This window comes from Canis aureus, chromosome 10, assembly GCF_053574225.1.
Source record: "Canis aureus isolate CA01 chromosome 10, VMU_Caureus_v.1.0, whole genome shotgun sequence".
NCBI classification, from domain to species: Eukaryota; Metazoa; Chordata; class Mammalia; order Carnivora; family Canidae; genus Canis; species Canis aureus.
In genome coordinates, this window is record NC_135620.1 from 58,874,751 (window position 1) to 58,896,263 (window position 21,513).

At 37.0% G+C, this 21,513-nt stretch overlaps 1 protein-coding gene across 4 annotated transcripts in view; it reads right to left on the minus strand.

Annotated features, from left to right (window-relative positions):
* ERP44 (endoplasmic reticulum protein 44) overlaps positions 1–21,513 on the minus strand; it is a 92,974-nt gene that overhangs the window by 56,467 nt on the left and 14,994 nt on the right. For 3 of the 4 annotated variants that reach the window (XM_077912694.1, XM_077912695.1, XM_077912697.1), the window contains exon 2: positions 463–535. In XM_077912694.1, the coding sequence (XP_077768820.1) occupies positions 463–535 (73 nt within the window). Of the gene's footprint in view, positions 1–462; positions 536–20,699; positions 20,750–21,513 lie in introns of those variants that run through there. The other variant, XM_077912696.1, reaches the window with a different exon arrangement.

A 21,513-nucleotide genomic window follows, 5' to 3' on the forward strand; every position in this document is an offset into this window, starting at 1 on the left:
TATTTACTTAACTTAATGAGCCAATGACAATAAAAGAGATCAGAGGGGGTGAATTAATTAAAAGTTTAAAAAGACAAAAGATTTCTAGACTATGTCCTAAGATCATTTAGTAACACAGTTCCCACTGTGTGAACATTTATTATTGCACAGTGGGACCTGCTGACCTGTAAGTAAGCTCTTGCAAAAATACTTTATGAATTGTTAACAGTAGTACTTAAGACAAGGCAAAGAAATAAAACAAGACCAAAAGTTTATTTGTAACACAGGAAAGGAGACTTACACATTTTAAGAAATCTTACTAAAAATCAAAACCAAAAGTGCTTTGTTAATTCAGGAAACCATGAAGCTAATCAGAATGCCAGCTCCTCAACTGTTCTCGTAATTGAGATTTAACTTTGTTTTTGTATATAAACCAGCTCTTTTTAAAAAAAAAGTGTTCTTTAAAAATATCGAGGTACTTACTTAAAATGTCATCTATATTCTCTGTATCAAGACTTGTTATTTCGGTTGTTACAGGAGTAAAAACCCAGGTTACCTGGAAATTTTAAAAATGCAAAATTAATAAGTGTTTCCATAAAAGGCAAATAATACAGAAAGGCTAATAAAAAGAAAATTTATTAATTAAGTTGGTTCCACTTGTTATTTACAAAATCATTCATCAACTGGTTTTAATTTTTATTATCTTATTATTCTTACCCTTAGCTAGATCAATAAAATAGAAGTACTAACTTCTGAAGCCTAGAAACTCATCAAATAAGACTTCCTATATTTCCAAATACACAAAAGCGATTGTTTTTAAACAATTAAGAAATTAAGAATTAATTCATTCTTTTAAATTAATATTTCAACAACTTTATAGTGCAACAAGAAAAAATTTACTGGATTATTATCAATTCGGAAAGAATACAAAACCAAAGCTAAGTTTGCTGACTCTATCCCTACCATGTTTCTCAGATAAAACAAAATAATAAAGAGAAGAATTAAAGAAAGATTTTTCAAGTTGTGAACCAAAAGCCTCTCCTGCCTCATCTCACATTTTGGTGATAACGATGTGCTCAGTGAGAGACTATTAAAGAGGCTATTAAAATTCAAATTTTCTACTTCCAAAATATTGAACCCAAATTTCATCAAAGAAAATATTAGCTTGCCATCCGCAAAATAAAATAGACTACTTTAGCAACTGTTCACTTAGTTCAAAAAGTAATCCTTGGTGTAGTTTCAGGCACCATCTTTAACACCCTATGTGTTTATGGAAATCTATTCACTGGACCATGGCAATGGAGTGACAATGAACGTCAGGCCCTGATGAGGTAGGGAAGACTACTCCTTGCCCACCCATTTCACAGACACTTTAGTAGTTAAACCCAAAAAGTTTTTACTTTACCAACAATTCAATTTCTGAATGGTATAAAGAGCCATGTTGATGCTGGCAAGTAAACAAGCCCAAATATTTGAAATATTTCTATTAACTTATTATTTTCTTAGGAAAAGCCAAATAGCACTAGTCTTATTTTCAAGTTACCATAATCATGCAGCCAAAGGTGGATTACTATTTCTGCTAGCAACCAATAAGTTATAACCTGCTAAAAGCAAATTAAGATGTTAAAAATATCCGAATATTTGACATATATAACTAATCTCATTATTTTTAACACCCTAATCATTAACTGGAAAGATGAGACTTCTCTCACTAGTCCTATTCCCTCACTAATCCATATCACAATCAACAGATCCTTCCCTCATCAGTGTATGACCAGCTCTTGACAACTGTGCAATCTGTTGAAAGATTAACTGAGGCATATTAAAAATCTTAAGAGTTCATCTGAGCAAAAATCAATGTGAATCAGGCAGCATCCAATCTAACAGAGAGAAATGGAGCTCCAAGGACTTGTATAAAATAAAGGCATTAGTGAGCAGGAAAACAGAAGTTTTTATTAGACAAAAAAAAAAAAAAAAAAAGTGGGTTAATTACTGCAAAGTCACTTTCCTTTTTTTTTTTTTTTTTTTTTTTTTTTTAAATTTTTATTTATTTATTTATGATAGTCACACAGAGAGAGACAGAGAGGCAGAGACACAGGCAGAGGGAGAAGCAGGCTCCATGCACCGGGAGCCCGACGTGGGATTCGATCCCGGCTCTCCAGGATCGTGCCCTGGGCCAAAGGCAGGCGCTAAACCGCTGCGCCACCCAGGGATCCCGCAAAGTCACTTTCCTTTTGGGGATGGCAGGGTATCTATGAGGCATTATTACCGAACTATAGCAGATCAGGCATTTCCTGGTTGACTGGTTTGAAATTCCATTTCTGGGAAAGCCAAAACTGTAATTAAGCCTTAGTTTGGTAACATGGGGCTTAAATAAGTAACTATTTGGGCCCTGTTGTTTTGTTTTTAACAAAGCCAATTACACTGATACAAGATTTCAGAGTGAATTGTGCTGAAAAATTCAAGAAGGTGATATAAAAATATTATCATAAAGCAACAAAGTTGGTCATTATCAAAAGTCAAGTCATCAAATAACCTGGCAGTCGTTTATGGAGCATCTACTAGATACTGAGGGCACAAATGCATAAGGCATGGCATGCTCTACCTTGAAGAGCTCTCCAAATAGTGGTGAGAAGGAGTGGAGAAAAATGTCAAATACAGATAACCGTCTTCAGTTATATAATCTAAGGAAGCCCACTTTTGAAGAGTTAGTCATCATCCATCAAAGCATGTTTACAGAGAAGTATATTCTAAATTTAACTGCTTTTGACTCTGAAATATTTACATGGCAAAAATATTTACATGCCAGATGATAACAAAAGCAAGGCAACAATCAAATTTGGCTGCATTAAATACCTGTTAGTACAAAGACATCATGCTGGCCAGCCTGGGTGGCTCAGCGGTTTAGCGCCGCCTTCAGCCCAGGGCCTGATCCAGGGGGCCCGGGATCGCATTGGGCTCCCTGCATGGAGCCTGCTACTCCCTCTGCCTGTGTCTCTGCCTCTCTCTCTCTCTCTCTCTCTCTCTCTCTGTGTCTCTCATGAATAAATAAATAAAATCTTAAAAAAAAAAAAACATCATGCTAATAAGCACGCAACTGACAAGCCGCATTCAGCTAACAGTTGTGTTGAAGAGGCCCAAAGCAAGAAAATGGTCTCTGACCCAATCTTCTCTCCACCCTGTAGGGTGTAAAAGAGGTGTTTTACCATTAACATTTTTATTAATATGCAGTATAAAGGGAAAGACAGGTTGTTTATTTAAATTGTTAGCAAGCTCCACTAGTCTGACAAATTGTTTTTTTTTTTCATGTCAGCCCTAAGCCTAAACAAAATCCTCCCAGGGAAACATCTTTATGTGTCAAATGCTTTAGTGCTTAAGTAAAATAAAGATAAAATAAAGACAAGTAGCTCTAGACCAGGAAGAGAGGGAGCATAATCATTCATTTTTTTAAATTAAGACTTAAAGTAAACTTTTAAATTTATTTTATTTAAAAGAAACAACAAAAACCTACAAAGACATTTGAATAGAAGATGTTAACAGACATGGAGAATTTTAGCCTTTAATGATGGAATATTTAGACAACATATGTAAATATACAGATGTAAACTTATGGTATTTTGTAAGTTGGTCATTCTCTTCAGTTCATTAGCTCTTTTTCTTGCCAAGAAAACTGAAAAGCATCTCTAATCATCTACAAGTCAGTAGATAATTATACCCACATGCATTTTTTTGTACCAAATATTAAACATTTCAGTCTGAGGGGCAGCCCCAGTGGCGCAGCGGTTTGGCGCCGCCTGCAGCCCGGGGTGTGATCCTGGAGACCTGGGATCAAGTCCCACATCGGGCTTCCTGCATGAGCCTGCTTCTCCCTCTGCCTGTGTCTCAGCCTCTCTCTCGCTCTCTCTGAATGAATAAATAAATAAATCTTTAAAAAAAAATTTTCAGTCTGAGATGTGTCAAGTAATGTGATCTTATATAAAATGCACATAAAAAATAAATAAAAAATAAAAAGCACATGAGTGAAATGGCAAATACTGTACCCTAATTCACTAAAAAAATAAAGTGACAGACTAGCTTTAAATAGGAGCTTCTTCAACAAGTAAAGAATATTTTCTCCCATTAGAAGGGTTTTTTTTAATTGAGCTATCTTTGAGCACTAAAAAACTTTATCTCCTTAAACTTCCCTGTATCCTCCATGACCACCTAACTGGATGGTGATGCCATGTGCCAGCTCTTATTTCCACAGCATTTCTGAAGCCACCCAGAAGCCAGTTGCTTTTCCCAAAGCACCACCTACAATTTTTCTGCTTTCCCTTTTCTCTTTTTTATAAAAGATTTACTCATTTTAAAGAGAGAAAGAATAAGCACATGAGGTGGGGGAGGAGCAGAGAACAAGAGACTCTCAAGCAGACTTCCTGCCCTGTACGGAGCCCCAGGAGGGGCTCAGTCTCATGACCCATAAGACCATGATCTGAGCAGAAATCACAAGTCAGAGGCTTAACCCACTGAGCCACCCAGGTGCCCCACCCCTTCTCTTTGCATAAAATGTTTCCTCTACCTGCAGTGTCCTCTTCGCCACTACTACATACTCAATCCTTCAAAGATTGATGTCCTCTTCATGGAGATCTGTCTGGTTCCCCCCATAGAAAATAACTTTCCTCTCTCAAAAGTCCAACCTATTTTATGCATGGGGATAGAAAAAGGGGATATATGCACTAGAGGAATAGGAATTACTGTGAAATTAGCATTCTCTCCAGACAGACATCAAGTTGAAATATTGGTTACATGATAAAAGACAATATTTTAGAAATAAATTTTCTAAAGATTTTTTTTGAGTAAGCACTCTGTTAGGTCAAATTTTAATTGTTACAATATTAACATATATATATGCGCTATAATGCTAACATATACCAAATGCTCTGGCACTCACTGCTAAGCCCCAGTACTGTGCCTCTTTCGAGAAAAATTCACTGAACAAGACACCAATCCAACAGGATCTCCTTCAGAAGTATGAATTAATGTCAGTAATAACACATATTTGAAGTGAATTATTAAAGCTTCTCTATTCATAATTATAAAAATACGTTAACAAATTTTCCTTGTACATTAAACCCATAAGTGGCTACTATTCAAATACACCCTTAATGGGAACTAGTAAGACACTCCCTGAATTGAGGATTTCCCTTCAATCTAACCTGCCCACAGAGGTCAAACTAATCTTTCCAAATGCTGCTTTGCATACATCAAATCATCTGCCAAAAGAATACAAAAACCAAACCAAACCAACCAACCAACCAACCAACAAAGCTCCAAGGGTTTTTCTCTGTCTACAGTATAAAAGCCTAAATCCTTAACCTAGCATGTAGGACCATCCACGGACTTGCTTTCCTAAATAACATCCTACTGCCCCAATCCATAAGCTTTCCTCCAACTAACATGAAGTACAGAGTAATCATACATTCTAGTTGGCCAAACAACTTGCTTGAGACAAACCCAGCTTATGCCTGTTGCCATGGAATATTATTTATTACAGGTCAGGCAATAAATTATATGGTCATCCCATTTGTAGGAGAGCTTTGGCAACTGAAGGGAATTACAAGCTCCTCACAAATCCTAAATTATTGTTAAGTCTATAATGCTTTCCCACATAATATACAGTAAAAGGAAAAATGGAATGAGAATGAATAGAGAATAAAGATGGACTCTGCTGTGAATACTGCTGAACCAATGACTAGCCTTACTCACTGCCTGAGACACCAAGCTCTTCACAGGGAATAAAATCAGTAATTCACAAAACCCTTCAAGGGTCATTCACAAACGAACAGTCCAAATCCTGAAGTTACAAATCCAAGAATGCATTGAGTCTACAGTCCATACAATTCCTAAACTGCATCTCCTTACTGTCTTGCATCCAGACTTTGCTGGTGCGGTTTTCTCTTGGAACACACTGCTTGGAACAGCCAGGAAAGGTTATCTAGCTTTCAAGACCCAATTCAAAAGCTATCTTTTCTATAAAGGGTCTCCTAGTGATTCCAGACCCCAGTGATTCATTTCTCTCTCCTCTGAACCCACAGAGCACTTTCTAGAGGGTGTCGACAGATTGTGATTCACACAGATTATCTGTGCCATTTTACCTCCTTCAGGAGACCGAGTATCTTGAAAGAGAAACTGCACTTTATTCAATTTTGGATCCCCCAGATCATTCACTACAATAACCTTTTTTTTTTTTTTTTTACAATAACCTATCTGAATACAGTAAGTACTCAAATACATACTCAGTGAATGAAAAAGCAGATGATGTTGATACACTAAGAATTTAGAGGGAGGGTGCTGGAGGTGGGAAGTGGAGGGAAGAGGTTCAGAAATGGGAAGAGCCAACAAACATTTTATTTATTTATTTTTAATGAGACAGAGGAAAAGAATGAGGGAGAGAGAATAAGCAGGGGGGTGGGGAGAGGGAGAGAGAGAGAATCTTAAGCAAGCCCCACATTCAACGTGGAACACAACATAAGGCTCGAGCTCATGACCCTGAGGTAATGACCCAAGCCAAAATCAAGAGTTGGACACTTAATGGACTGTGCTACTTGGCACCCTCCAACAAACGTTTTTAAAATATTTGAGGATAGTAACATTATCAAGTAGGAATAAAGTCTATTAAAACTTGTTTTTAATTTTGTAATGGTGAAGAGCACACCACTAGGTGATTATTTACAGACTCAGATTTAGAGGGAACTTCAAAAGTGATCTTCCTACCTGCTACAGAAAGCCATCTACCTCTAAGAGCTATGCAGAGCTCCCAGTTAAACCTTCTTCTGGTTCCCCCACAGCTGTACTCCAACATATTTCCAGACACTTTGGCACACAGAATATCCTCATTTAAGAATATATAACTATGTTACATCAGTGTATAAAAATCTACTACTTCTTGTATTTTTTTAAGGTGTTAAGCCAGTCATGAAAATAAATAATTGAGGACTTTCAGGACCAGAATCTAATAGAGTACCAAGCAGAAGAGGTTATTAGATATTTCTGTTAGCAAGATTCATTGTCACGAAAGCATTTATTTGCTACGCTTTAAGTGTTTTTAGCATATTTATTCAATGAGTTTAGAAAACAATAATTATTTCTAGTGAATTTGTGTATTTGTTTCTTTTAAGCCTTGCTATTCAAATAATGGCCCCTAAACCAACAGCACTGGCATCACCTGGGACCTTGTGAGAAATGCAGAATATCAGGTCCCAGACCCACTGAATCAGAATCTCCACTTTAATAGGATCCCCAAGTGATTCCTACGTACATTAAAGTTTAAGAAGCACTGCTTTAGAGAGCAAAGCCTATGACTCCACAAGCATGTAAACCCACTTTAAACTCTGTACAATGTTTATAGTACTCAAATATGAATACAAGAACAAGACTTATTGTGAGAAGTCCGTATTGACGTGCAAAATACTGATTTTAGAAAAATGTGGAGCCTGTAGTCTTATTAGAAATTTACAAAGATGCTAATTTTTTACATATGCTGCCTACTGCCTGAACAGATATTTCTGCATGAAAATTATTGGCATAAAATAAAAAATTTAATAGAGAATGTTTCCTTCCATGTGGCATTACCATTCTCAATCGACATTACATCTGCTAGGCAGTCTGCAGTAATAGCTTAGTGTATTTGTGCTAAATCTTTCATTTCCCTGCCTTTCTGTCAGGAGAGTCTCAAAGCCCTTTACAAACTATGTCTCTCCTATAGCAAGAAATAAGTAATGTACCAGGCCATAGCTCTCTTCCATTCTAATCCAAAGTGACAAACCAGACTACTACCTGAAGTCCCGATGCCATGGGACCCAGGTTGTTTCTCCTCCCTGGGGCCACTTCTCTGACTCTCAGTTTTGCATTAAGCTGGCAGGCAACAGAAGCACAGAGATTTTCAGTTGGCTGCAAGGAGCTAAGAGATATGAAAGGTCCCCAGAGAAAAAAAGCTGAGGCTGACAAGCACTGTAAGAGCCTTGAAGCTGAGTATCAATCGAGGCACATCTCACTGTTCGTATTCCCAGAAGCATTATAATGAACTAGAAGTTCAAAGAGAGGGGAAAAATAGGACTAAGTACAGAATAACACTGGGAAGCTACTTTAACCATTAAATTGCTCAGTGATACAACTTTTGGGCAAGTGATACAAATTCTGGGCAAGTCAGAACCAATTTGCTTTTATAAAGAAACATTAGAACAATTGTAACATTCCTCATTAAATAAGCCAAATATGGTGGACATGGACATGTTTGGGAAAGTAAATTCTATACCCCCAAAATAATCATTCAAATATAAGTAATATAATCCCTAAACTCAAATTCTCCCAATAGAACAAATATAGAAAATAAAAATAGGGGCGCTTGCGTGGCCCAGTTGGGTGCCTGACTCTTGATTTGGCTCACATCATGATCTCAGGGTTGTGGACTGAGCCCCACGTCAGGCTCCACGTTGCATGTGGGGCTTACTTAAGATTCTCTCCCTCTCTCTACCCTATCCCCCTGCTCGTTCTCTCTCCCTCCTGCTCTTCTTCCACACACTAGGTATGGAGCCGGCTTAAGATTCTCTCTCTCTCTCTGCCCTTCTCTCCACTCTCTTTAAAAAAATGAAAAATAAAAATAAATTGCTGCAATTCGTACTTTTTCTTGCACATTAGTTATTTGATCATGCATGGATTTCCACTAAAACCGATGTCATTTCATGACGTACTACAAAGCTTCACTAATCAAAACAGTGTGGTACTGGCACAAAAATAGATATAGATCAATGGAACAGAACAGAGAGCCCAGAAATAAACCCACAATTACACGGACAATTAATCTATGACTAAGGAGGCAAGGGTATACAATGGGGAAAAGACAGTCTCTTCAATAAATGGTGCTGGGAAAACTGGACAACTAAGTGCTTAATAATAAGTCTCAACCACTTTCTTAAAACATAAGAAATAAAATAAACTCAAAATGCATGAAAGACCCAAATATGAAACCTGAAACCATAAAAATCCTAGACAAGAATATGATTAATTTCTCTAACATTGGCTGTAACAATATTTTTCTAGGTATGCCTCCCCTAAGGCAAGGGAAACATAAAGAAACTATTGGGACTACATCAAAAAAAAAAAAAAAAAAAAGCTTTTGCAGAGCGAAGGAAACCTTCAACAAAACAAAAAGGCAACCTATTGAATGGAAGAAGATATTTAAAAATTATATATCTGTAAGGCCTTAATATCCAAAATATATGAAGAATTTATAAAACACACACACACACACACACAAATCTGATTAAAAATGGATAGAGGACCTGAACACATATATTTCTAAAGAAGACATACAAATAGCGAACAGACATATGAAAATATGCTCACTATCACTAATAATCGGGGAAATGCAAATCAAAATAACAAGATTCTCCTCCTACTGTCAGAATGGCTAAAATTAAAAAAGACAAAAAATAACAAGTGTTGGTGAGGACGTGGAGAAAATGGAACCCTTTTGCATTGCTGGTGGATATGTACACTGGTGCGGCCACTGCAGAAAACAATATGGAGGTTCCTCAGAAAATTAAAAATAGAAATATATGATGCAAAAATTTCACTATTGGGTATTTACTCATAGAAAACAAAAACACTAATTCAAAAAGACATATGCATCCCTATGTTTATTGCAGCATTATTTACAATAGCCAAGATACTGAAGCAACCCAAGTGTCCATCCATGATGAATGAATAAAGAAGTTATGGTATGTGTGTACACATATGTATGTACACACACACATTGTACTACCACTCAGCCTTTTAAAAAGAAAAAGAAAAGATGCATTCTTACCATTTGTGACAACGTGGGCAGGCCTAAGGGTATTATGCTAAATGAACTAAGTCGGAGAACAAGTATCACGTGATTTCACTTACATGAGGAATCTAAAAAACAAAACGAACAAACAAAAAGCAGAAGCAGACCCATAGAGAACAAACTGATGATTACTATCAGGGAAAGGGTCAGGGGATGGGCAAAACGGGTGAAGGGGAGAGGGAAATACAGGCTTCCAGTTAGGGACTGAATAAGTCACCAAAGTAAAAGACACAGCACAGGGAATATAGTCAATGTCACTGTAACAGTGTTATATGGTGACAGGTGGTAGCTACACTGTGATGAGCAGAGCATAATGTATAGTGTTGTTGAATCACTATGTTGTACACCTGAAACTAATGCGACATTGTGCCAACTCTATTAAAAAAGGAACTGATGTCCTGTTTTGTTCCCCACGACATTCTAAAAATGGGATGAGAGCCTAATACTGTATGTTAACTGTACTAGAATTAAAATTAAAAACTAAAAAAAAAACGGGATGATCTAATTTACCTGTAATAGACAATGTATTTCTCTGACCTTCAAAAAAGGCCCAAAGCTTTTCAGAACTGGAAGTGATCTTCTCAATGTATGGAAAGGATTTTCTCTTAAAATCATCCCATATTCCTCCTCTAAAACTCTAAATTCTAGCAATGGCGGTACTAATAAAGCATGGGAATTGGGAGAAAAATTAAGATGAGAATTGTTTTCTTCTTTTTCTGTACACACTCTAAAAACAGAGGCAGGGGGTGGAGGGTGAGGGCGGTGTGAAACAACATCCCATTCATCCATCTCCAGATTAGTACCTACACTGGATCTTATAAGTAACAGTCGAGAACACATACTTGCAAATATGTACCAAGAGAAAATTATGACTACTCTTCTTATGCTACAATGCAATTCTCATCCAGGACACCTGATGAGAGAAAGTTACTTAAGGGAATCTACATACATGTAGATACATATATTCTTTCGTTAGGTCATTCATTCCATAAATATCTCATTGAATCATCTGTTACATACATGTCAGGCACTATACTAGGCACTAGGGAAAGGGATGTGAATAACACACACACACACATCTGTGTGTGTTTGTGTATAAAACATCCAGCAAGATCATTTAATTTCTCTTTCATGTTAAAAAAGAGAAAAAGAAAAGATTCTCTCAAGTATTCTAATTGAAGAGTCATCCATAGTACTTGGCAAAGTCATTATCTATTCTCAAAAGATAACTGCTAGGCACTGAACAATGAGGATTACACCATATGTTATACTCCCTTTTTGCCCGGGCTTTCAAGAACCTTTGAGTTCATCGTAATGCAGAACAACTACCCTGCCACTGTTATTAAGCAATCTTATCACCAAAAGTGGAACAACCAGATATTAATGCTTCTTGACAGGATGCAATAGGAAATAAAAAGCACCACTTGTGAAGTATTCTTAACCCAAAAAAAACTGAACCTGACCTCCATCTAATCAAGCCCAACAATGAATGTAAGGAAACAATGGATGAAACTGAAGTGACACCATGGGAATGCAAGCAGCCACGTCAAGAGATAGATAGGAAATTTTATAGGAAAAATGACAGCCTATCTTCATCCCCTGAGAAGTGGATCCTGAGGTAAGTAGTTGAAAATAAGCAGTTCATCTGGAAGAAAAAGGAAGTACCCACAGAGAAACAGGGAAGAAGGAGCAGCCAATATACAACATGACTTATTAAAGGAAATCTGAATTTAGGTTTCCATCTCCCTTGCACACTCCTGTCTCCCTTTGTTTAACTGCCATGAGATACAGGTAAAGAAAGAAGGAACAAAGACCTAGAGGGTATTATGCTAAGTGAAATAAGCCAGATAGAGAAAAACAAATAGCAAATGATTTCACTCTAATGTGGATTCTAAAAGATAAAACAAATAAATAAACAAATGAAAAGTAGAATTAGACCTACAAAGAACAAGTTTAAAATGATGATTGCCAGGGTAAAGGGGGGTAAGAGTGGGCAAAACAGGTGAAGGAGAATGGGAGATGAAGTTCATTCAGTTATGTTCATTCATTCAGTTCATTCAGTTATGTTCCTTCATTCAGTTATGGATGAAACAATCACAGGAATAAAAGGTACAGCACAGGGAATATATCAGTGATACTGTAATAGTGTTGTATGGTGACAGATGGTAGCTATACTTGTGGTGAGCAGAGCGTAATGTGTAGAGATGTTGAATTACCATGTTATACGCTTGAAACTAAAGTAACATTCTGTGTCAACTATACTTGAAAAAAACAACGCACAATTCTATAAAGTTTAAGGATAAAACAGTAAACATTATGTACATAATAGCATGATTTTTATTTACTTTTCAGCTAAGTAACACTGTAAGATGACCTGAATACATTAAAATATTTTATCTGATTTACCTGATATTCACCAAAGGGGTTACTTCTAGAAAGGGAGAAATTAGGAATGGAAAAGGGCACATAAGTTTTCATTTTTATTCCAATTATACTTATTTTTCTATATTAAATTATTTAATCTAGAATATTTTCCTCTATCATTTGAAAATTATTAAGTAAACAATATCATTTGTTTCTATTCCTTTGATTTGTGTGGTAAGATTTTGAAACAGAGGGGGATCCCTGGGTGGCTCAGCGGTTTAGTACTTGCCTTTGGCCCAGGGCGGATCCTGGAGTCCTGGGATCGAGTCCCACATCAGGCTCCCTGCACGAAGCCTGCTTCTCCCTCTGCCTGTGTCTCTGCCTCTGTGTGTGTGTGTGTGTGTCATGAATAAATGAAATCTTAAAAAAAAAAAAAAGTTTGAAATAGATTTCCCAACAGTGAATAATCCTTATCTTCTTAGAATAGCTCTATCTGCTAAAGTTGCAGGTTTCAGTCTAATAAAATTCTGCTACTTTGCTAATATTTTACTAGGATAGTGTTAATATGATTGAGATTGTTCTGCATTTCTCTTTTTATATACTGTATTTACTACATATTTAGATATTTTACTAATTAGTCTTCAAAAAATCATTAGACAAGTTTCATCTTTCATTACAATTTGAAATAGTTTAGATAGCACAGGGATGAGTATAGCATAGTGGTTGAGTACAGCCTTTGGAGGAAGATTGCCTGGATTTATATCCCAGATCTGTCACTTCCTAGTGGTTGACACCAGGCAAATTAACCATTTTGTGCCACAGGGTACTTATCTATAAAAAAGGGGTGAGGATGATAATGGTGATAGGACTTCATGTGTTATTTTTAGAATTCATATAAAGCACATAATAAGCTTTCATAAAAGTTCCTTAAGTATTTGTAAGCATTCATCCATGAAACTGAGTCAGGTCCTTTTGGGGAGTATATCTCTTTGCAACTTTTTAAATTTTATTTATTTAAGTAATCCCTACACTCAATGTGGGGCTCAAACTTATGACCCCAAGATCAAGAGTTGCATACTCTTCCAACTGAGCCAACCGAGTACCTTTCTTTGTAACTTTTCTATGTAGACATAATGATACATGTGGATTGAAATGCTATGGGACATAGTATGAATATAGCACTACTATTTAGCCATTTCTACTGATAGATATTAAAAATGTTTCTAGATTTTACTACTACAAACAATGCTGCATCAACACTCATGTGCTTCCTTACGCATATTAGCAGCATTTTTTGAGGGTCTATAATTAGGAGTTAAATTGCTGGAGCACCTGGGTGGCTCAGTGGTTGAGCATCTGCCTTTGGCTCACATCATGATCCTGGGGTCCTAGGGGACAGAGTTCTGCATCAGGCTCCCCGCATGGAGCCTGCTTCTCCCTTTGCCTATGTCTCTGCCTCTTTCTATGTGTCTCTCATGAATAAATGAACAAAACCTTAAAAAGAAAAAAGAGTTAAAGTGTTATGTCTAAGTACAAGTGGATCAACTTTATCCAAACTCTTCCAAGTTTTCTTATCCAGAAAACCCTGTTTTTCTTTTTATAAGTCACTATACATGTTTTTGCCTTCACTAATTCCTTCCTCCTGTTTTTACTCTGTTATCCTTTATTTTTGACTGCTAGAATTTAGTGTTTTATGATTATACTCCAAAACCCATATTTACTCAACAGTGATTACCTATACTTTACATTTCAGTTGACTGGATTATGTTTATGGGCAGCTTTTCAAAGAAGAAAACATGGGCAGGGTGCGTAGGTGGCTTAGTGAAGCATCCAACTCTTGATTTTGGCTCAGGTCATGATCTCAGGGTCATGAGATTGAGCCCATATCAGGCTCCACACTGAGTATGGGGTCTGTTTGAGATTCTTTCTCCCTTTCCTTCTGCCTCTCCCCTAGCTTGTGTGTACACCCGCTCGCTCATTTTCTCAATAAATACAACCTTTAAAAAAAAAGAAAAAAAAAAAAAAACATGGGCAGTAGACTTCCCTCAACTCTGCAGACCCTTCCTCCATGTTACTCAGGTGAAGTGGTGGCTCATTATGCCCTCCCCAGACTCTGAACACCAGCTCTGTGGATACTCCTTTCAAACTCTTATCTTATGATAATATTCTCTTATTTCCTTCAATCTAGGCATGGGACTACTTCCTAAGGTTATTACTGTCTTTCACTTTTGCTCTTTCATCCCCCAACATCTATTCACTGTATTAAATTCCTTCGGGGGGGGGATGTAGGAACAAGGACTGGCACAATTAAGAACTACTAATATCAGAAATGAAAGAAAGGACATCACAATACAGATCCAATGGACATTAAAAGGATAATCAAGGAATACTATCAACAACTCTATGTCCACAAATTTGATAATGTAGATGAAATAGAATAAGTCCCTGAATGACCCAATCTGCCAAAACTCACACAAGAAATGGACTATCCCTATAGGCCTATATTTATTAAAGAAATTGAATCAATAATCAACAACCTTCCAAGACAGAAAGCACCAGACCCAGACAGGTGCACTAGTGAATTCTACCAAGCACTTAAGGAAGAAATTACACCACTTTTCTTTTTTTTTTTTAAGATTTATTTATTTATATATGATAGACATAGAGAGAGAAAGAGAGGCAGAGACACAGGAGGAGGGAGAAGCAGGCTCCATGCCGGGAGCCTGACGTGGGACTCGATCCCAGGACTCTCCAGGATCGCGCCCTGGGCCAAAGGCAGGTGCTAAACCGCTGAGCCACCCAGGAATTCCCAATTACACCACTTTTCTATCATTTCTTTTAGAAGACAGAAGCAGAGGAAATACTTCCTAAGTCACTTTATGAAGCCAGTGTTACTCTAATACCAAAACCAGGCAAAGATATTCCAAGAAAACTACAGGCCAATATCTCTCATAAACAGAAATGCAAAAATTCTCAAAAAGATATTAGCAAATTGAATCCAACAGTGGATAAAAGGAATTATATACCATGACCATGTGAGATTTATCCCAGGTATACAAAGTCAATTCAACATTTGCAAATCATTCAGTGTAACCTCTCACATCAACAGGCTACAGAAGAATCATATGATCACATCAATACATGCAGAAAAAGCATTTGACAAAACACAACACTCTTTCATGATAAAACTCTCAGTAACCAGGAATAGGGGGGAACTTCCACAACTTGTTAATGAACATCTACAAAGAAACTACAGCCACCATCATATTTAATGGTGAGAAACTTCTTGAAGTTTTCCAACTAAGAAAAGCAAAGCAAAGCAAAGGAGTCTCCTTACATGACTGCTTTTCAAGATCATACTGGATGTCTTAGCTAATGCAATAAGACATATAAAGATTAGGAAGAAACACAACTTTTGTTTGCAGGTGACATGATAATCTATGCAAATCCAAAGGAAATGAACAACAACAACAAAAAACCCTCCTGGAACTTATAAACAATTATAGCAAGATTGAATATACAACACGAATATATAAAAGTCAATCACTTTCCTATATGCCAGCAATGAACAAGTGAAATTTAAAATCTGAAACACAGTATCATTTACATATTGGCAAGCCCCAAAATGAAAAAATTGGTATTAATCTAATAAAATATGTACAAGATCTATATAAAGAAAACTATAGCTGAGTGAAGTAAGTCAATCGGAGAAGGACAAACATATGTTCTCATTCATTTGGGGAATATAAATAATAGTGAAAGGGAATTTAAGGGAAGGGAGAAGAAATGTGTGGGAAATATCAGAAAGGGAGACAGAACATAAAGATTCCTAACTCTGGGAAACGAACTAGGGGTGGTGGAAGGGGAGGAGGGCAGGGGGTGGGGGTGAATGGGTGACGGGCACTGAGGGGGGCACTTGACGGGATGAGCACTGGGTGTTATTCTGTATGTTGGTAAATTGAACACCAATAAAAAAATAAATTTATTAAAAAAAAAAGAAAGAAAACTATAAAACTCTGATGAATGAAAGCAAAGAACTAAATAAATGGAGAGTTATTCCATGTTCATGGATAAGAAAACTCAAACTTATCAAGAAGTGAAGTCTTCCCAACTTGATCTATGGATTCAGGCAAATGCAATGAAAATCCCAGCAACTTATTTTGTGGATACTGAAAAACTGATTCTAAATTTTACATGGAAAGGCAAAAGATCCAGAACAGACAACACAATATGAAGGGCAAGAACAAAACTGGAGGACTGACACCATCTGACTTAAAGACTCACTATAAAGCCATAATAATCAAGAAAGTATAATACTGACAAAAAGAATACACAGAATAATGGAAATGAAGGCCCATAAATAGCCCCATATAAATAGAATCAACTGATCTCTGACAAAGGAGCAAAAGCAATACATTGGAGAAAAGACAGCCTTTTCAACCATGATCCTATAACACCTGGACATCCACATGCAATAAAATGAATCTAGACACAGACCTTTCAGAAAAATTAATTCAAAATGGATCACAGAATTAACCCTAAAACAAAAAAACTATACAACTCCTAGAAGTTTACAAAGGAGAGAATCTATATAGGTTTTGGTGATGACTTTTTTATGTAATACCAAAGGCATGCTTCATGAAAGAATGAATTGATAAACTGGATTTCATTAAAATTAAAAGCTTCTGGCCTCAATACAAGCCTGCAAAAGACACTGTCAAAAGAGTAAGATTACAAGTCATACAGCAAGAAAATATTTACAAAAGACATATTTTATAAAGGCCTATTATTTAAAATAATACAAAGTATTCTTAAAATTCAATAATAAGAAAACAAACAACCTGATTTAAAAAACAGGCCAAAGACTCTACAGACACCTCACCAAAGGCATACAGATGGCAAATAACCATATGAAAACAAGCTTCCCATTCGTCATCAGGAAAATGCAAATTAAAAGACTGAGATACCACTACACACGTATTAGAATGGCGAAAATCCACAATGCTGACAACACCAAATACTGGCAAAGATGTGGAGCAACAGAAAAATGGTATAGCCACTTTGAAAGATATTTTGGCTATTTCTTGCAAAACTAAATATCCTCTTACCATGTAATCCAGCAATACATGCTCCTTGATATCTATTCAAAGGAAGTGAGAGCTTAGATTGGCCTAAAACCTGCACATGGATGTTTACAGATGCTTTACTAATAACTGCCAAAATTAGAAGTAACCAAGATGTCCTTCAGTAGGTGAACATCCAGACAATGGAATGTTACTTGGTGCTAAAAGAAGAAATAAGCCATTAAGTCATGACAGGATATATAGGAAACTTAAGTGAATACTATTAAGTGAAAGAAGTCAATCTAAAAAGGCTATGTTATTTTTGTTTCCAACTATATGACATCATATAAGAAACAAGACAAGAAAAGGCAAAGCTATCAAGATAGTGAAAATATCAGGAGACAGAGTTTAGTGGAGAGAGATGGATGAATCAGTAGAGCACAGAGGATTTTTAGGGTAATAAAACTACTTTGTGTGATACTATAATGGTATATATATGTCATTACACATTTGTCCAAACCTACAGAATGTACAAAATCAAGAGGAAATCCTAATGTAAACTACAGAAGGTGGGCAATAATGATATGTCAGGGTAGGCTCATCAACTGTAATAAACATAACACTCTGGGTGGGGGACGTTGATAATGAGGAAGGCTATGCACATGTGAGGCAGGGAGTACACAGGAAATCTTTGTATCTACTGCTTAATACAGCTCTGAACCGAAAACTGTTCTTTTAAGAAAGTCTATTCTGTATTCTTTATTTCATTATTAATGCAAAGAAAATTATTTTCCTAAAAATTTTTAATACAACAAAAGTATTTACTCCTTTGGGAGCCTGGGTGGCTCAGTCGGTTAAGTGTCTGCCTTGGGCTCAAAGGTCATGATCCCAGGTCTTGGGATCTAGTTCTGCATTGGGCTCTCTGCTCTGTGGGGAGCCTGCTTCTCCCTCTTCCTTTGCTTATGCTCTCTGTCAAATAAATAAATAAATAAATAAATAAATAAATAAATAAATAACTATTTTTAAAAATTCACTACTTTTATTTTCAAGCCTAAGGATTAACATTTGAGATACATATACATACACACACAAATAGTTCACTTCTTTCTGCCTGTGGATCTACATAAATACAGATTTGGGGTCAAAAAGGACCAGAGGCTTCAGTAGGTTGAATAGGATACCCCCAAAATTCATGTCACTCAGAACTTCAGAATGTGACCTTATATGGAAATAGGGCTCTTGCAGACATAATTAGTGATTGTGAGATGAAATCATCCTGGATTTAGCATTTCAAGTGGGCCCTAAATCCAATGCCTGGTGTCCTTACAAGAAGAGAGGACATAGAGACAGAGAGGGAAAGATGATATAGAGATGGAGGTAGAGATTGGTGTGGTACAAAGCCAAGGAAAGCCCAGAGCCACTAGAAACTACAAGAGGCAAAGGACTCTCCTCTAAAACCTTCAGAGGGACAGTGGCCATACTACAGTACCTTGATTTCAGACTTTTGGTTTCCAGAACAGCGAGAAAATAGATTTGTTTTATGCTATCAAGTTTACGCTAATTTGTGAGAACCACAGGAAACTAATACAGAGGCAAAATCATATTAGTTCACATTTAAGAACTAAGTACACATACCAAAGAAGGCATGACCATTCGTATATGTATTTGGCAAAGCAAATACACCACTGGCAACAAGCCTTGATCATTATGATCCCTTCATTTGATAATGACCTTGCATCTGAAAAACCTAAGGCTATTCTAAAATAATGAAAAAGTTATTTCACTGTGGAAATGCCTCTCTTCTTGTTTTATTTTACTTTTGCCAAGAAGGTGAAGGTTCTATACTGTTTTTTTGTTTTATTTTGTTTTTAAGATTTATTTATTTTAGAGAGAGAGAGAGCATGAGCAGGAAAGGCAGGGGGAAAGGGAAAAAGAATCTTTTTTTTTTTTAATTCATTTATTCATGAGAGACACAGAGAGAGAGAGAGGTAGAGACACAGGCAGAGGGAAAAGCAGGCTCCTCACAGGGAGCCTGATGTGGGACTTGATCCCCGGACCCAGGATCATGCCCTGAGCCGAAGGCAGATGCTCAACCACTGAGCTACCCAGGCGTCCCAGGAGAATGAATCTTAAGCAGACTCCATGCTAAGCACAGAGCCCAACAAAGGGCTCAATCTTAAGACACTAAGATCATGACAGGAGCTGAAACCAAGAGTTGACTGCTTAAGCAACTGCACCATCCAGGCACCCCAGTCTTACACTTTTATACATTTGTTTCCTTATACCTAGAATGAGGCTTGACAAATAGTAGAGACTCCACAACATTTCCTAAATGAACAAAGAAATTGAACCAAATAACTTTAAAGTTCTTTTAGACATTCCACAAGTCTATGAGACCACAAAAGCAGCCTATCTGCTTAAAGGTGGGAGAGGCCATGAATGACATCGGTTTTGCAGTCAGAATGGGAAGTTTTTGAAATCCTTGCTTGAGGACTAGAACTCATTTATGACAATAAAAGGATCACTTTTAAATAGAAAAAAAAAAAAAAACATACTTCATCATAAAGTGAGGATTCTAGAGACTTCCCTCCCCCCAAAAGACTTGAGAAAAATGCTGGGCATGCCTTAGGATAAGCTAACAAATACAACAGTGACAAATCAATTCACAATCAAGAGAGTGAGTACAAAAACTACTATGTTCACCACTGGATTTGATTTAAAAAGGGAGAAAAAAAGCAAATTTCAATCAGCTGAAGTTCACATCCTCTATCATTGTGGAAATTGTAAGCATAATTCTCCTATTTGCCAGTAAGTGAAATGACCATGCAGCTGCAATGAACATTTTGTTTTCAGTAATTCAAAAAAGTTTTCAAATAAAGAATCTATATAGGCTAGACAGCCTTCCAAATGGCACTCTCTCAGTAGTCAAATAAATGATCAAATGTGAAGGCCACAAAAACATATTTTATAATTTTGAATTTTGTTTTCAACATCATGGAATATAAAGACAGCACTGAAAAATACTACCATAAACTATAATGACTACTCAGCTATAAATTATCAGAATTTCTGTTTAACTTCTTCACAGTACCCTAGTCAATCCCTTAATTCCCATCAGCCTCTCTGATCTCTACTTTATTAGGTCAAGAGAGTAGTTACTTAGAGTTACAAAGTTGAGGGGCACCTGGGTGGCTCACTCGGTTATGATCCCACCTGCCTTCAGCTCAGGTTATGATCTCAGGGTCCTGGGTTCAAGCTGGGCATCAGGCTCCCTGCTCTGTGGGGAGCCTGCTTCTCCCTCCCCCCCCTTCTGTGTTCTCTCAACCTCTCTCAAATAAATAAATAAAGTCTTAAAAAAAAAAAAAAAAATCACAAAGTTGAAGGTGCCCAAGTTTATCTAACTGCATAATACCCTCCCCTCCTACCTTGTGCAGGAATCTCCTTGACAGCATCTGTGGCAGAGCAGCCATTTAGCCTACAAGGGAACACCTGCCATGAGACTGTGTTTACAAGGCAAACCAATCCACAATGAAGTAGCACCACTAGAAAGTTTTACTTTACTAGGATGAACATCTGCTCACCTTTCCCTTTTACACATTCATCACAATTCTGTCATGCACAGCTCATCAAGGACATATCCACAGCTCATGGCAGTCCTTGGATGAGAACCAATGGGGATGGAAACACAGAAGCAGGTACGGCCTATGGAGAATTCAAAAGCACATTCTGCTCTTCAAGGGCTTCATGACCACATGTGAAAAGTCAGCACACAAGATAGATGATGCAAGTAGTAAGGCTTACACAAAGTATCCCAGAAAAATGTAGAGAGCACAGAAAAATGGCAGAAAGCACTGCCATGGGTTAGATGAGCAGAGTAGTTTCTTTGAATAAAGTAACTGAGGTAGCAAAATCTGGATATGGAAGTTCATATACGTGCAGTATTGGTAGATACGTTGGAAGGTTAGTTAGTTTGGGGACAGACTGCTAAGAAGAAAACCAGGGTATACGGTGAGTAAGTATAATACCAGTGAAAGACAGACAGAGGGGTTGATACCTGCTATAGGAGAAAATAGGAAGGCACAGGAGACTTCTAAGTGAGGAGCGCAATGATTTCAAGATGTAAAGATCAGTGGTCTACATTTTATGAGGTAAGATTACACAGTTCAAAGAGTGAAACATAATACAGAGAAGGGACATAAGGGCCTAGGTTGGGGTGGGGGTAATTTGAGAGACTTTTAA